The sequence below is a fragment of the Strigops habroptila genome, chromosome 2, assembly GCF_004027225.2.
Source record: "Strigops habroptila isolate Jane chromosome 2, bStrHab1.2.pri, whole genome shotgun sequence".
Classification (NCBI taxonomy): Eukaryota; Metazoa; Chordata; class Aves; order Psittaciformes; family Psittacidae; genus Strigops; species Strigops habroptila.
Genome location: NC_044278.2, coordinates 23,153,223 through 23,169,704, shown reverse-complemented (window position 1 = coordinate 23,169,704; position 16,482 = coordinate 23,153,223). Strand labels below are relative to the sequence as shown.

At 34.6% G+C, this 16,482-nt stretch overlaps 1 protein-coding gene across 2 annotated transcripts in view; it reads left to right on the top strand.

Moving 5' to 3' along the window:
* Window positions 1–16,482, top strand: part of TMPRSS15 (transmembrane serine protease 15) — a 54,722-nt gene that overhangs the window by 19,467 nt on the left and 18,773 nt on the right. For both annotated transcript variants that reach the window (XM_030477050.1, XM_030477051.1), the window contains 9 exons: window positions 1,717–1,826; window positions 2,565–2,702; window positions 3,972–4,121; window positions 5,844–5,946; window positions 6,431–6,581; window positions 7,751–7,892; window positions 12,716–12,805; window positions 14,595–14,720; window positions 15,159–15,290. In XM_030477050.1, the coding sequence (XP_030332910.1) occupies window positions 1,717–1,826; window positions 2,565–2,702; window positions 3,972–4,121; window positions 5,844–5,946; window positions 6,431–6,581; window positions 7,751–7,892; window positions 12,716–12,805; window positions 14,595–14,720; window positions 15,159–15,290 (1,142 nt within the window). The remainder of the gene's footprint in view (window positions 1–1,716; window positions 1,827–2,564; window positions 2,703–3,971; window positions 4,122–5,843; window positions 5,947–6,430; window positions 6,582–7,750; window positions 7,893–12,715; window positions 12,806–14,594; window positions 14,721–15,158; window positions 15,291–16,482) is intronic.

Below are 16,482 nucleotides of genomic sequence, written 5' to 3'. Positions count from 1 at the left end.
ATTAAGGAAATGTCTTTGAAATTGGATAAAATTTGGACTTTTCATTTCCAGGGCTCCTTTGAAAGTGCTAGTCTTTCAGTTTGTTCAAGTCTTTCGTCTTCAAAAAAAAAAGTCATGTTTTTCCTTCTGTTTAGTACATTTGTTCCTTCTCATCTTCAGCAATACTATTCACCAATAATTACTGGGTACATCTGGTTTTGAGATATAGGTGTGTCACATGAAAAGCACAAAATTTTATTCTTCAGGATATAAGCATGACTTGTTCCTCAGTTCATGGCATCACAGAATTTGAGCATGATAATTTAATCACATCTAAAGTGCATTACTTCCTTCTAAGCTGTTAATTTTGCTTAAAACACTGCTATAGCTGCATGAAGCATTGTATTAGGTAGATAGCTGTACCAGGCACGTAGCTAAGAAAAACAATTTTGGAAGGAATCATGCAAACAACATAGTACAGGTGCTGCAAATCTGTGTCATTACAGATTGATCAATGACAAAAACAGCCGTTTGGTTTTATTTTCCAGTTATCTGCTTTCAAAAGATCTGGCAACGCTGACAATAAGGGCATAAAATATTCCATGCAGCACTCAAATTTTGTCTCCCTTTTAAACAGAATTGTTTCTATGAGGAACTTTTGGGGTTTTCCATTAACAACTGAGACAGATTTTGTCCTATTATTTTGTATTATCCCCATAAAAAATGTGTTTGTGTTAAAAGTCATCCTACAATACATCCAAGATTTTATTTCTCTTGTGCCTTTCTTTGTCTAGAAAGATTTCCCCATCACCTTTTGGAAAAGCTTTTACATTTTCATCCCATTTTACTCCTCCCCATATGAAGATGTAATTTCTTCTCCTTTTAAAAGTAAGAGCAGTATGTTTAATATTTCCCTGAAACATTAGCTTCTTTTCAACTTTATGTTTTACTCTTTACAAACCAGATATTTTTTCCTATAGAGAAATATATAACAAAAAAAAAAAGGACAAATACAAATATTCAAATATTTACTTCACAGTCCTCTACTGATTGGTACTGATAAGCACCAGCACATTGCTTTTGAAAAGCTATCTATCTTCGCTGGGTCTCTCAATTCCAGAAAACAAGAAGTCATGGTATAGAAAGCTAAATGGATTGTGATGAGAGAGTTTTAGAATTTAGACTACCATATGTGTTTATTGGAAAGACAATGGGAGAACTACTTAAATATAGCTTATGGAAAAAAGCTGCAGCAGAATAAACCCAGCATTTTTTACACTTTGGTTAAAGTGAGTTTTGTTATTAAACTTATTGGGTGATGGTTAGGTTTGACAACATGTTCCCAAACAGTGGGTTTGAGATCTTCAAATCTTCATGCAAATCCTTATTTTGTCATAAGAGACATTATTTTCGACTTTCAGGAGAGAGATTTTGATATGTTGTTTATGCTTATTGATACCATGGTACCATTTCTCTGACCTTAGGAAGTCTATCTGAGCAGTGAGATGTTATCTATCAGTAATGTATTAAAAAGTAATTGTAAGTTAATGAAATGCAGAAGGGGAAAAAAACCCCAAACCAACCCACCCCAGCCCCCAAAACCCCAAAATTAAAAAGCTGTTCAGATCTGAATTTAACATCATTGAATCACACAATGAGCTTCCTGCAGCAAAAAAAAAATAAATTACTAGAACATGAATTTCAGCTTTGAGGTTTACTTTTTTCTTGTTATCTTAGGGTGCCTCAAGGATTATCCATTAAACTGAACTTCACTTCCTTCGAAACAGAAACATATGCAGACAGTTTAAGTATTTTTGAAGGTATAGGACCAAACAAGATTTTAAGAGGTAAGGTTATTTTTGAGCTAATATTAATTTTCCATTAATAAAACTAAGTGGTAAAATAAGCATTTTGAAGTGAAAAAAAATGGCATGCATAGGTATAAATAGAAGAATACATCTGTGTAAAGTTACCCTGTTAGACAATTGATCTCAGAATACATATCTGGACTTACAAAGTGACCAGATACATTATTTCCTAATATATTAAGAAATCTACTTGTTTTTAACATCTTATTTGAACAATTTGATAACTTGACCAGAGCCATGGTCTTGTGGTGTCCATTTCTCATGGGAAGTATATTGCCAGAAGAACATGTAACATCACACCCAGTAACATAAAATGAAAGCATCTAAACTGAAATTGCTAGGAGTAATATGATACTCCCCAAAATTCATTACAAGCATATCATAACAAAATTATGTAATCAATCCTGTGATTCTAGAGTTTCAGAGTGCATACATGTAAATTTTGAAAACATTTACAACATAATAAGCAAAATTATAGTATTGAATATGTGTACTGAAAGAGATGTGAGAGGTGGGATATGCATAATACTTATATGGTAGTCAAACAACTAAATGCCTTCAGAGTTATGGAGGTACTGTAGGCAGGATCACAGTACAAGAGTGAAAGCATTCTTTAAGACTTAAAAAGCTAATCCACTATATTTTTATGACAGCCCTAGGGATTTTAATGTGCATAGGATTGTTTTCTCTCTGACTATAATCTTTATTTGTCCTCAGCTTCTCTGTCAGGGACTAATCCTGAGACAATACACATTTTTTCTCATGAGGCTACAGCAGAGTTTATATCTGATTATTCTGAAAATTATAATGGCTTTAATGCAACGTACACTACATTTGATGCAAATGAACTAAACAGTAAGTATTCTTTTTTTGTGTGGTTTTACACTTCAGTGTGTGTGCGTTTGTTATCCTGAAAGCTTGGTGAAAATGTATTTTCAGTTTGACAAAATGGAAGTGAAAAGGGAAGCAGTGTTTTCTCGCCTCAGTCTACTAATTAGATCCACTTTGTGAAATTTTATAATATTTTAAGGATAAAATCATTGATTTCAGTCCACAGTTTTACAGGCCTGTATCTAGCAGTAGAGTGATGCCTTCCTTACAAAGTTAATCTGTTAATTAAGAGTAAAACTCCAGCCATATCTCCATCAGATTCCTCTCAGCCAATTTGTTCAGTAATGAACACTGTTGAATCACTGACACTAAGCATTATTCTGTCATCACCTGACAGTACCTGCCCTCCAGAGTTTCTGATGGCCTAAATCATTGCCACAAGTAGTAGTCCCAAATGGTAAATTTAACATTCAGGAAAATTCCTGCTTCAGTAAATAGGCACTGGAAAAAAGTCCAGATGCAGTAAACCTACAATGACAACCAAAAAAAAAAAAAGCAATATGACTCATGCATTGGTGTTTTTTGGTAGTCGTAGGAAAATTTATGTGCAGGTTGGACAAGTGAAGGCTTCTTCAGCTGCTAAATTTTGAGCAGGATGTGAATAGGAGATGTGACTGGGAAGGGATATGCTGCAGGAAACATCCAGAGTGCCAGCAAGCTCTTGTCATGTGGAAGCCCCTGCTGGGGACAGACCTGCACTCCGGGGCACCATGAAAAGACACTGAGCATAATACCATGAGAAGTAAAGTGATTAGGATGTTGCAGCAAATATATGTGAGAAAGAAGGAGTAAAGGAGAAGGACAAGGAAAGGAGCATCCCTAGTACATGGAACACAGCACTCATCTGAGCACTCAGCTCTGGTGGTGGGCCCTTTCAGCTGAAGCAATCGAGGCCTTGGCAAAGAAAAGAGGAAAAGAACAGGGTTAGCCCTTTGTGTTAACTAAGCAAGAGGTCCTCTCTTGTTCCCACAGCACATTACTGCCGAAGGATCAAAGAAGGTGGTTGCTGAATGAATGCAAGAGCATGTAGAGCCACCTTCAGCAGTAGTGCTTTGTTAACAAGTGCAAATGACAAAGTTATTTGAGGAATTATGCTGCTTTGCATAGAAGAAATTGAGTCACTGTGAGCTCCAGTTTTCACAGTTTTGAAAATACTTGTCACCTTCTTGCATAATTCTGTGAAAATACTTCTCATCTCTGTCATTTTTATTTACTAGAGGTTCTTATTCACAGATTATGAGAAAATCAATTGCACTTTTGAAGAAGGCTTTTGTTATTGGATACAAGATTTAGATGATGATTCAGACTGGGAGAGATTTCAGGGTCCTACTTTTCCTCCTATGAGCGGTCCTGATTTTGATCATACGTTTGGCAACATGACAGGTAAGATCAAATACAAATTGCTTGCAGATTGAAAGGAAAAGCTTGATTTAGCTTAGGTTATATCACTATACAATGGATTTTTCATAGTGGTAGTATCAAGATGTAATTTTATTCTGCCATAAAAAGGAGTCAGGGCAACCAGACAAAATGTTTTATGCTACTAATTGCCATCTTGTGGAAATATACCAAAACTAAAAGAAGAAATAAAGAAATATATAAAGGGATTAAAGTGTGAGGTATTGAAAAGTTTCAATGTTAATCGTAGGACAAAGTGCCTTATCTGAGAAAGAAAGTTCTATTATGTAACAGTTTTATAGGTCAAATAACTGCATGTTTACCTTAAGGAAAAAAGCAGGCATAGTTACCCTCAAGGGAAATCACTTCTGGTGCATCCCTGTCTACAGGTGACATCCTCGTGGTTGTCACAGAATAATTCTGATGTAACATAAAGTTGACCTGCAGGATACAGAAGGCACTTGTGTCCACAGTTAGAATTGCACACCAAACAAAATTTAAATCACATGCAAAATGCACAAATGCTCCAGCAACTTAATTGTAAGAGTGATCATATCAAACATTTGTTTTAATTAAGGAGACATACTGATATGAATCAGATTTCATATCATGACTATGATATGTGTATCATGACTGCTTATCATGACTGCTTATCCTAGAATTAGACTCCAAAAGTTTTTTTCTGCTTCAACAGGAAACCCAATCTTTCTCAGCCGATTTGTCAGTCCAGCTAAAACTAATTAAATTAATTTGGCTCTTGCAGTGGCTATATGTATTCTATGTAAGAATGCATGCTTTCTAAGTCAACACAGGAAGTGAAAGGCCTGATTCAGATTTCAGACTAGTTGTCCGGTACTTTAACCTCCCACATGAAAAAGCTAGCTAATCTAGAAGTATAAATAACAGAATATAGTATATATAATTTAAATTATATCATTGCATTTATTTACAGATTCTGTGAATATAATATTTGCATATATATGTAATAGACCGATCAATAGATTGATAGAATAAAATCTAAGATTAAATCCATGATTTCAATTAAAAAAAGGATTTTATTTTAGGACTTTTAACTCTGCCTAATTTTGCTTTTCTTGTGACAAATCACAAAGGTTTTTGTAGCTTGGACTCACATTATGTTTCCATATGGCAGCAAGAAGTCCAAATTCCCAGCTACAAGGAATTAACTCAGAAAAAGCTAAAAACCCAATTTTCTTGTTTACAGTGCTTCAGCTTGCTAGAAAATATTCATGTAGTCATTCTCTCATGCCCCTCAGTATGCAACCCATATTTCACGTTATTATGTGTATAAAAATTATAAAAATTCCAGGAAATTCTTCTGTAAAATCACAAGCAATACCAAACTGCGAAACATTTTTATAAACTAAAGAGAAATTGCTCATGTGAATTGCTGCCCTCACTAAGTAAAAGGCAGATCTCCCATTGACTTCAAAAGGACTAGTTTCCCATTTCATGTTTAGTTTTGAGAAGTGTCCGACAAGCTTAAAAGCTCATTTTAATAGGTCATTGACTGATGAATATAACTGGTGATAATCATTCATGATAATTGTGTCAGGAATCTTCCACGTTATGCAACACTATTTATGCTTGATATTATTATTATTATTATTTCAAATGTAAAAACTCTTATTTAAAAGAAAAAGTCTGTAATTCTGTACTGACTAAAATGTCCTCATTATCTTGCAGGATTTTATATTTCAACACCCACAGGATATGCATTCAGAGAAGAGAGAGCCCGGATTCTGAGTCTGCCTTTGAACTCTTCAAATTTATCTTGTCTAAGCTTTTGGTATTCCTACATAATTCCTAAATATATACTTTGCTTAAGCATAAAACCAAATAGCTTTCTTCATATATAATATTAATCCAAATCAGTGTGCCAGGAATACAAACCTGTTTCTGTTTGGATTTCCATGATCAGTCTCAACTGCAGGCCTGCGACTTTGACTCCTTTATAAGTTTGATTATTGCAGTTAACTTTAGTGTGTTTTCTTTGTCACCCTGGACCCAATATTCATTTCTATACAGAAATTACAGTAAGAATCCCTGAAATATTTTTTGTCATGAAGCTTAACTAGGCCTCTGCAGAAAATTTAGCCAGTACCAAGTAAAACTTCCAGGTGTAATCTAAATTTATGATTCATTTTATTTTCATGCTAACTGCAAATTAGTCCTAATTCCATAAAACCATTTATAAAATAAAAAGCTTGATTTTATTTTTCATGAAAACTCACTTTGTTCTAATAACACCAAAATTGCTCTTACCCCTCTAGGTATTTCATGTACAGTACTAATGTTTATTGTTTAAGAGTGAGCATAAGTAATGTGCATGGTTTGGAAAAGATCGTTTTCCAGAAAGAAGGAAACTATGGGAACAACTGGAATTATGGACAAGTAACTTTAAATGAATCATCTGATTTTAAGGTTTGTAAAATTGCTAGTTCTTTTTAAAATTTATTTTAGCTAAACTGATATCAGAATTTTCTGCCAAATTAACCCAGTAATCCACAGCTCCAAAGATAATATCTAGTACTATTTACTAATGCATGCTATCAAATATATGTTAGCATGCAGAAGACTGCAGTCCCCATTTGAACTGTCATCCCCCCTCCCTCTTCCTTACTCTGGAATTTAAAGTATTACTTTCGTGGAAAACAGAAAACCTTAACATTATCATGGGATAATCAATGTTATCACAACAGAGAGCTGTCTGCAAAACAAGGGTGTTTAAAGCCTATCAAAACCTGAAGTGGAGTTTATAATCTCGACAGTGAATGTGATATGAAGCATTTAGGCATGAGAATATTTAAATTAAATAACTTCAGAATCTGAAGCAGTATTTTCACTAATTGCACAATCACTCATTGAAAGTGTGTTCCAGACAAAAATATATTTGCCACTGCATGGTTAACAACCAACCTGATTTATATGTAAGCAAAAGGAGGAGACTTTTGCTAGATAATTCCTTCGGCAACTCTCTATTGGAAACAGTTTCTTTTTATAGGTATTTGGCATGGCTTGTCCTGTTATAGTAGTTTTGATTGATGCAAAAGCACTGGCAGAAAGATACATTTACTATCTGAGAAAGTAAATGCATCTGTGACCTGGCTGCACCAGATTTCCAGCAAATGTGTGTTTTATGATCTCAGGAAGAGTGCTATAGCTAGCTGTATTTCACCAGCACAAACTCCTTGGTAGCAGGGTTAGTTTAGATTTGTGGATATTAACAAATGAGATCAATTTCAATATTTCATGGAGGTATGCCATTGGATCAAGAGAAGTTTGGACTGAGGACTGATACAGAATTTGCATTTCAAAAATTACATGTATTTATATATAATAAGTAAAGTTACTGAATCGTGTTCATAATTTATGTGAAGAGTTCCTGCAATCTTTAGAATGATCCACTCCGTCGGCATAGTGCTGGGTTTTTTTTGCAAGGAATCCTATTTCATCCCTGATACCCTTCTTTGAGTGACGCACCAGTGTAGCTTACAGTGGAAATAAGAGCAATCAAGAAAGAAGACAAAATGATTCAGCACAGAAAAGTGAAAAACGTTTTATTAAAATATAAAATTCTATTTTTTTTTCAGGTTATTTTTGATGCCTTTAGAAGACCTGGTCTCAGTGAGATTGCCATGGATGACATTAGCCTGACAAAGGGGAAGTGTAATGATAGTATTTATGTAGAGCCGACTGTGATTCCAGCTGTCACTACTGTCCCTTCAGTTCCTAGTAAGTAAACACTAAATTGCAGTTAGTTGATGGCCATTTCTTATTACTATATTTGGGTATGAGTGATTCAGAATTTTCAGCCTTCAGTTTTATAAAAATCTCTCTTCAGCATTATTAAAATTATCTTCAGGATAATATACTAGAGATCAGATTCCCTGCCTATGACTTTGTTGATGGTAACAGGACTGGTAGATTCACAGCTTAAGCTATATCAGTGTAGGATCTTCCAAAGCTTGAAGCCTGGAGGATAATGAAAGAATTCAAAAATTGTCTCTAAAAGCTTTAATCAGTAAAGCTACCAGAAAGCCACTGAAGAGAAAGGATGATGAAAGAGAAGGAAGGTTATAACCTCTATATTTGAAATGATAAGCAATATAACAGGAGAATAAAAGAATGAGCAAAGTCACATGAAAATAGAATAGAGGTCTCAGTTCACCAAGGTGTGAGAACACATGCACACTGAAAACTCCCATATTTAGGGGAATGAATCTATAAAATAGTGCAAAAATTGTTTAAGAGTGGTGCATGGTCTATGTGAATGTCTAATACCCAAAATGGAGGTACGATCTGGAACAAGGCTCACAATGAATGAGTTCTTTCCAATATGCATTTGACCATGTAGTTACTCCTGCTCTATCTGATGACATAAAATAAAGCAATATTTGCTTTAAAAAAATTTAAATAGGGAAACAGAAAGGACAGAAGGACAGTTGGTTCTGGTTTTGGAGGAAATGAGTGGACAAAAAAAAAGAATAATCAAAGGACTCTTTCCACTTTCTTATCTAATGGGAGGTTTCAATATTTGCATAAATTATTGAATCTGTCAAAACGGAAGACTGATTTCTTCGATTTTGCGTTTGATATCTACTCCTCGTGGTAAGGCAGGAGTGATGAATAAGTGCTTGATGTAGTAATAATGGATAGGGCTTTTTTCTGCTTGATGGGGCTTTATCTCATTTCATCTCAGTATTTTCTTTTCACCTCTCCCAAATCCCAGGTTCAGTGAAGGAGGAGGAAATAGGAGGAGAGTTGGTTTTGCTTGCACATTGTTGCCATCTGCTCCAGGTCAAGTAGAAGTTAATGAAACATGAAGCATAGCTACCTAAAGTGCATATGCACTTCTCCAAAAGAGTTATATAACTTGATCCAGACCCATCAAATTGCAGAGTCATTTAGAGGAAGGCACAGACATGTAAGTTTCCTCAAAACACTCCAGTTACACAGAGCTAGTTAGCAGAATCTCACTGAGAAAAATATAAAAAAATACCTGTTGCCATCATTATAAATCTGGAAAATATATCAAAAACAGTGAACCAAAATTGCATATGATGTTAACCAAGTCCACACACATTCAAAGCAAAAACTGGTACAAATATGAATAGAACCTGTGGAAATCATTAAAATATCTGATAGAGCTTTGTAATTTATGTGAAAGAAACATGAACTTTTGGGAAAAAAAGAGATTTCTACTAAAGACCTATTCACAGATGGCTTTAAATCATTAAAACAAACAGTGAGTATGTTTCAGGATTGCCTCCTACTGGATTTACTGTCACTTAGAAAGCACAACTAGTTGCTCTCTTGACAGTATATAGTAAATAAAAATGGTCTAAAATTTAAATAATAGAAAAAGACTGTTTGCATTGTATTTATGTTGAAGTACTGTGTACTGTCATTCTATCAAATCTATCACCTTTAAATCTAATGCATCAGGAGAGGTAAGAAACCAAAACTTTCTAAATATAAGAGCAAAATTCTGTTTTGGAGCTCCATCCTGAGACACAGGAAAGTAAAGTTCAAGAAGATGTCTCTGACAGCAAAATTAAATTTTAATAACACTAGTAATTTCAGTCATAAATCACCAAAGTCAGTTTTGGAATGTAATTGCAGTTTTCATAAAAGTAATACTGTGGAGAGGTGCTGATGTCTGCCATGTCCAGCCATCTTTCAGGTGCTGTGGGTAAACACTCCTCACAAGTTAACATCAGTCTAATGATTAATGGTAGAACAACCCTGTGGTAAATAGTTGCTGAGTGTTGCTGTCAAAACAACAGAGAAATGTTACTCAAACTATAGGTCTCTACCCCAAATATGGTGATCAAGTTTTAATATTCAAAACAAGGAAGTGCATATGACACATAGCATATGACTTCTTTTCAAGCAGATTAGAGAGGATCCATGCTATTCTTCAATATGATACAATAGCACAGGCTAAGCTGTTGCTGAGGAAAACCTAACTTGTTTGCATAACTTTATTGAGGTATGCTATGTGTATGCTATCTGTAACCTGCTAAAAAATAGTGAATGTTATCAGTCATCTTCAAAGAAGCATGAAATTACTTTGATGAATGTGGTGCAAACTTTCTAACAGTAATGGTTTCACTACAAATGTCATATCTATAAACAAGAGATGAAAGAATTTGAGCTAAGCCAATTTCTTCTGCTAAACTGAGAGCTTTAGTAAGTGGCACTGGCATAATTCACAGTGCCACAAAAGCTCAGTGAAAAGTAAAACCAAATCTTTGGTGGTGGGATAGAGAAGCTGGATTTGCTTTTGTCTTTGGCACAAGACTGTCAGCTTACACTTTCATCTAAAGCAAAGACTGCTTTCATCTTCATATTCATTTATAACCTGTCTTTTAACACAAAAAACAGTGGAAATTACAGTGTAGATTCCACACTTAAGATGTGTATGTCAAAATAAATTAAAATTTTGGCCAATGCACAGAGGATTTTCTTTATGAATAGGTCATATATAATTTTCTTCAGTGTTGAGAAAAATTGTCTATTATGGCCAGTGAAAAAAACAAGATCGTTGGTGCTGATTGCTATTTGGTTTCTAACAAGTGACAGCTATATGAATAACTCCATATAAATTTGTGTTGAAAGATCACCAGAAATTTTTAAAACGTTTTTTCCAGGCATTAGTAAAATCAATTACTTCTATATTTTTTCCATGCAAGAGAAAAAGGATCATTACTAATGTGGCTTACATGTAGTCAACATGAGATCAGATTTCATCATAAATTGCCCCTGTTCTGCTATTAAGAAAGTTGTGTTTGTTCTGCTCATATTATCAGATTACACTGGCTGAGAATCATATAGTTTTTATGCAGCTTTACAATAGTTGTGTCTCTGTTTGTACATGTAATGTTCCATAAAAAAAAGCCAATATAACATTTATTTGTTGTTAATGGTATTTACAGATAGCCCTCATTGTGAGCTATACACCTGAAACATAATATACTTGTTAATCAGTGTGTGATTGTTAGCAGTTCCTTTTCCTTACAGAGAGTTTGGCTTTTCTTGCCAGGAGTGATATGGTGAAATAGAAAGTTCTGCGAGATGGTTGTCATGATGAAGAGAGAAAGTTCAAGTCTTTCTTGTATTTATATGAGCTTCCATGCAGTGGGATTCAATGGGCAAACTCACTAGGACTTGCACATTATGCAGTCTCTAACTAAGTGGTTCAGATTATGAAATTCTGATAAGACATAATGAAACACAAAATTTCAGCCATAATGTGGGGGGCAGGGGGAAGTGTTAAAGTTTAGCCGAATTCTGAAAGTTAAAAAAAAAATCAATTTTAATTTGAAGAATAAACAAACAACAAAACAAAATTAAAAAAGGTAGATTTCTTTTTCCTTATCTCCTAATACCTGAAGTAGGTGAAGGAGCACTGTTTATTTTTGAATAAAGTAATGTAAACAACACAAGTGGGAAAACATCAAAGTTCATTATGACGGTACAGCTGAAATAAACATAAATAATATTTGTCAACATGAAGTAAAGTTTTGGAAAGGGAAGCTGCATATTTTGGATGCAAACCACCATCTAAACTATATGTTGAAAGAGAATATTGAGTATATAAAGTACAATTGGCTCTCTCTATGTGAGTGCATGTATCTGTGTATATAGATATCTACAATATTTGCTTGTAAATACGTTTTATTTGTTTTTATATATAAGTGCATATACATGTTTATGATAAAGACCTTTCTTGTTGGAGCAGTTGTTTCAAATAAAAAGCAAATGGCCACTTTTACCATTTACAAGGTTTAACTGTAAAAGTTTTTTGGGTCCTGGTGAAATCAAAATAACAGTATAATGGGTTTTTTGTTATAAAGGTTATTTGCTACATGACAAAATGTGCTTTTTACTTGAGTATCAGGTAATGCTTCAAGAAGATCAATCAGATAATAAGCAAGGTATACAAGCTCAGTGCACAAATAGGTTATATTAGTGGGGGGGGAAGCTTTCATCTCTGACATTTTCTAGCTTTTATATTAAAGTCATATAAATAAAATAAATGTCAACTCTATACTTTACTAAAGAATGTATCACATTCTTTTATTCATATTTTCTTCCATGTGCACAGCTTGCAAGCCAATAATCACCAAATCAAAGACAGACTGTGTCCTTCCCCTAACTACATGGGGAAGACTTCTCATAGCATCATCATGAATACAGTTGTGCACCTCGGCACTACCACTTCACAAATAGCAATAGAAGAACTACAGCTGTAACACTACGGCACCGACTGTATATGTCAGCAGGTCTTAGGCACTGTAACTAATAAGAACCGTGAATTTCTTAGAAACCTTGTTTCCTCAATGCTCTGTGTCCTTACCAGAGTGTTGGCTTCTCACAACTCATTGTTCAGGCTTTATACCAATGGCACTGCAACTCTTACCCTTATAGTGATGAAGTTAGCTTGAATATCCTTTGCATAAAATTATTTTTTTTCCTAATTATCTTTGTTACAACAGATTGCAAAAGTAAGCAACAGGTTAATTATGTTTTTGAAATGTTTTCTTTTACAGCTGACTGTGGAGGGCCAGTTGAACTCTGGGAGCCAAACAGTACCTTCAGCTCTGAAAACTTTCCAAACAATTACCCTAATCAAGCTTCTTGTAAGTCATTCTTCTCCAAGTTTTCAGAAAAAAGTTTAGCTATATAAAAGTAAACATACTAAATCTGCTTTCCCAAGTCAGATGTTGTCAAGCAAAAAAATCTAAGCTATATACAGTGGGATCTTTTAACTGAAGACTATATGGCTTTTAGCAGAAGTTAAGGAATCATGTTCCAGTTGATTAAAAAGTGATGAAGACAAGCATAATCCTTTGGAATGGGTTCAGACAGGCCAATTCCATCATGCCTATTATGTCAAATATCTTTATGTCAGTGTAACAGACAAGGTGCTGAACATCCCCATTTTACCATTATACCTCAACATATCTGCCAGGTTAATGTCATCATCTCTTCAGGTTAGTGTCATCATCTCTTCTGTTAAATAGTTAAACTTTTCTAGGGCCAAAGAAAGTGTGTATGCATTTTGCAAGGGATCCTCTCTTTATAGAGTGGGTCCTCTCTTTATAGACTGTTTCTTAACATATTAGTAAAAAGTATTGATGATCAGAGGGCTGGAGCATCTCTCCCATGAAGACAGGCTGAGAGAGTTTGGCTTGTTCAGCCTGGAGAAGGGAAGGCTCTGGGAAGATCTTATTGCATCCTTTCAGTACCTGGAAGTTAAAGAGGGACTTTATATAAGAGTAAGTAGTGATAGGACAAGGGGTAATGGCTTTAAACTGAAAGAAGGTAGATTTATATTAAGTATAAGGAAGAAGTTCTTTGCTGTGAGGGTGCTGAGACACTGGAACAGGTTGTTCTGAGAAGTGGTAGATGCCCCATACCCAGAAGTGTTCAAAGCCAGACTGGATGGGGCTTTGAATAAGCTCGTCTAGTGGAAAGTATCTCTGCCCATAGCAGGGGGAGGGTTGGAACTAGACAGTCTTTACGGTCCCTTCCAACCCAAACCATTCTATGATTCTATGGCTCTATGAAAGACATCCTTACTGTACTAATGCTACTTGATACAGATTAAGCTACACCTGGCAAAAATGAAAATCTTTCAAGGTGGTACACTATGTGCTGTTGATGGATGAAGCAAGGAACAGAACTCTGTCATTGCTTGTTAATGAAATTTTAATTATTTATTACTTCACCTTTAAGTAGAGAACTGTGTTGTGTTGCTAATCACAAAAGTTGTAATTTCGTGTTTCTGTCCCATTTGAGTTATAGCTCTGATTTCCAGGTATTAATTTCACAAGTTCTCAAATGAGATTCCTACTAGTGAGAAAATATTTTTCATTCTCTGAACAGATTATAAAACAGTTGGTTTTCGTTTAACTTTTTTTTTTTTAACTTTCTTTAGAAGATTTTGATAGCATCCACACTTACATAGATCAAATATGATAAAGCATAGGCTAAACAGAAGGAAATACTTCTACTCTAAAAAGACATCTAACTTGAAAGACAGGCTTCTGTGACTGATTATAGAAATTATATTACTATCAAGTAAGTCTTTAGTGGCAAGACTGTAATGTTTTCACAGTTACAAAAGAATTAGCTTTGCTGCTTTAGGGAAACTCACAGTTGTCATGAATGGTAAAAAATGCATGTGTGTGTCTTAAGAGCCTAAATCCAGTTTTCAAAAGTGTTTTAGAGATGAGAATCAATAGAATTTTTGGTCTTGACAGCATAAGTTGCTTTTAAAGGTAAGATTGAGTTTTCTAAACCTCTTGGGTGATCTCAATAGTTTAAGAGAGTTGAGTTTTTCCCCCAAATCCTTCAACCAGAAAATGACACTGTAAATGTAACAGCTGAAAAGGTGATTTTTGTGTGTGTGTTATTATTTTCTAGGTGTGTGGTACTTAAATGCTGAAAGCGGAAAAAACATTCAACTTCATTTTCAGGTTTTTGATCTGGAAAATATTTATGATGTAGTTGAAGTCAGAGATGGCAGAGGACCAAATTCTTTACTTTTGGGTAAGTAACAGCATAGCATGCAAAATTAATATAATCAGACAGCTGGAGCAAACCGATGGATATAATATAAAAGAAATTAACTGTTTCTAATTTCATTGAACATTTCTTCTTTTTTTGGGGTCTCAGAAATTAGGAGGAAAACTTGAGAAAGCATACTGTATGTGACATCATATTTCCCAAATGTTTGCACACACTTAGCTTTCTATGCAATCCAAACAAAATTAACTTCTTGATAAATAAGACTGCTCATTTATGTGGACAAACAGAAGCATAATCTCTTAGTTGAACTTTATTTTTCTATAATGATATGTCAAATTTGGGGTTGAGCTTTGATCATTGCAGTCTGATAGCAATTGTGTTTGGGAGAATAACCCAAAACATTTTGAAATACATAAGAACAAAATAGCTTAAATATATCCATGTTCTCCTGGAGAATAGCTGTATATACAGGACAAGACCCATTGCCAGATGTCTTCTCTACAACAAATCAGATGACAGTAATCCTCCTTACGGACACATCTGCAACAAAGAAGGGATTTCTTGCAAACTTTACTACTGGCTACCATCTAGGTAAGCATATGAACCCTTGTATTTAAGTGGTTATACTGTTGTTCAAAGATATTTGAAAAGAATTGGACTGTGGAAATTGACACTCAGCCCTTCATCAATGGAAATATGAAAAAGTTGAAGAGAAAAAGCCTGGTAGTTACCCATCTGTAATTTGTTTTCCAGCATGAAAAGTGACGTCTTTGTTGCTTTAGTGTAAAAGTGGACCAATGTCTGTATCATATGCAAATCTGTGTAATATTATGTGAAAAATTGACTCACTATTTTGACCAAAAACGATTTAAATGTTTAGAGTGCAAATACAAACTATTTTCTGTACAAGCCTCAGAAAAGAAGATCTCTTTGTGACTCACTTGAGGGTGTCACTAATGTGTCTTTAAATGCATTTGTGAAATATTTATTATCAATCACATCCACTAGAAGATAAAAATGTATATGTAACTCTGATTAATATTTGCAATACAGTCCTTCTTGCACCTTCAAAAATTTGGTCCTCAGCTTGTGAAGGATCTGAGAAGAATTAGTCTTTGAAATATTTGGACAGCAGTGTTTCCAGTCCCAGCCAGTCCCCTGCTAAAAGTCTCAGGTTTTGTTGGAGACTGCAATTATATTTGACACACATACAAGTAACTCAGCAATCAGCTCTCCAAAAACTTGCAAAATGGAGCTAAATGCTAAAGTACATGGAACAGCAATATGCTTACAAGGAGAAATACTTACACTAATTCTATGCCAAATCTTGGAATTATTTAAAAGCCTTGTATTACTTCTGTGGAAGTCTGACAACAGAAAAAAAGAAAGAGAAAGAAAAAGCAGTATGTATTCAGAGATGTGTGAAATACCATTAATTTACATGAACAGAAAGTCGACAAGAATCTACACTCTTTCTTACTTTAAATATCATAAAGGCAAGTGTCTCCCGGCATGTTTAGCCAGCTGCAGCTTTTCTATGGATTAACAGTAATATTTTTCTTAATCTTAAAAATAAAAATATTAACCATTGATTTACCTTTGTAAAATCAACTACATTTAATCCTGTTGTGCAAGACTGAGAGGTAGGTTTATACAGACATAAGACCATTTTGCTGCTTCTTATTCTGCCTTCTTATCACACAACAACACTGCCTTTTTTTAAAGGTGGTTCAGCATATTTGCTGAGCCAGCTTTGCTCATATTTTGTTGTAAAACGAAAATT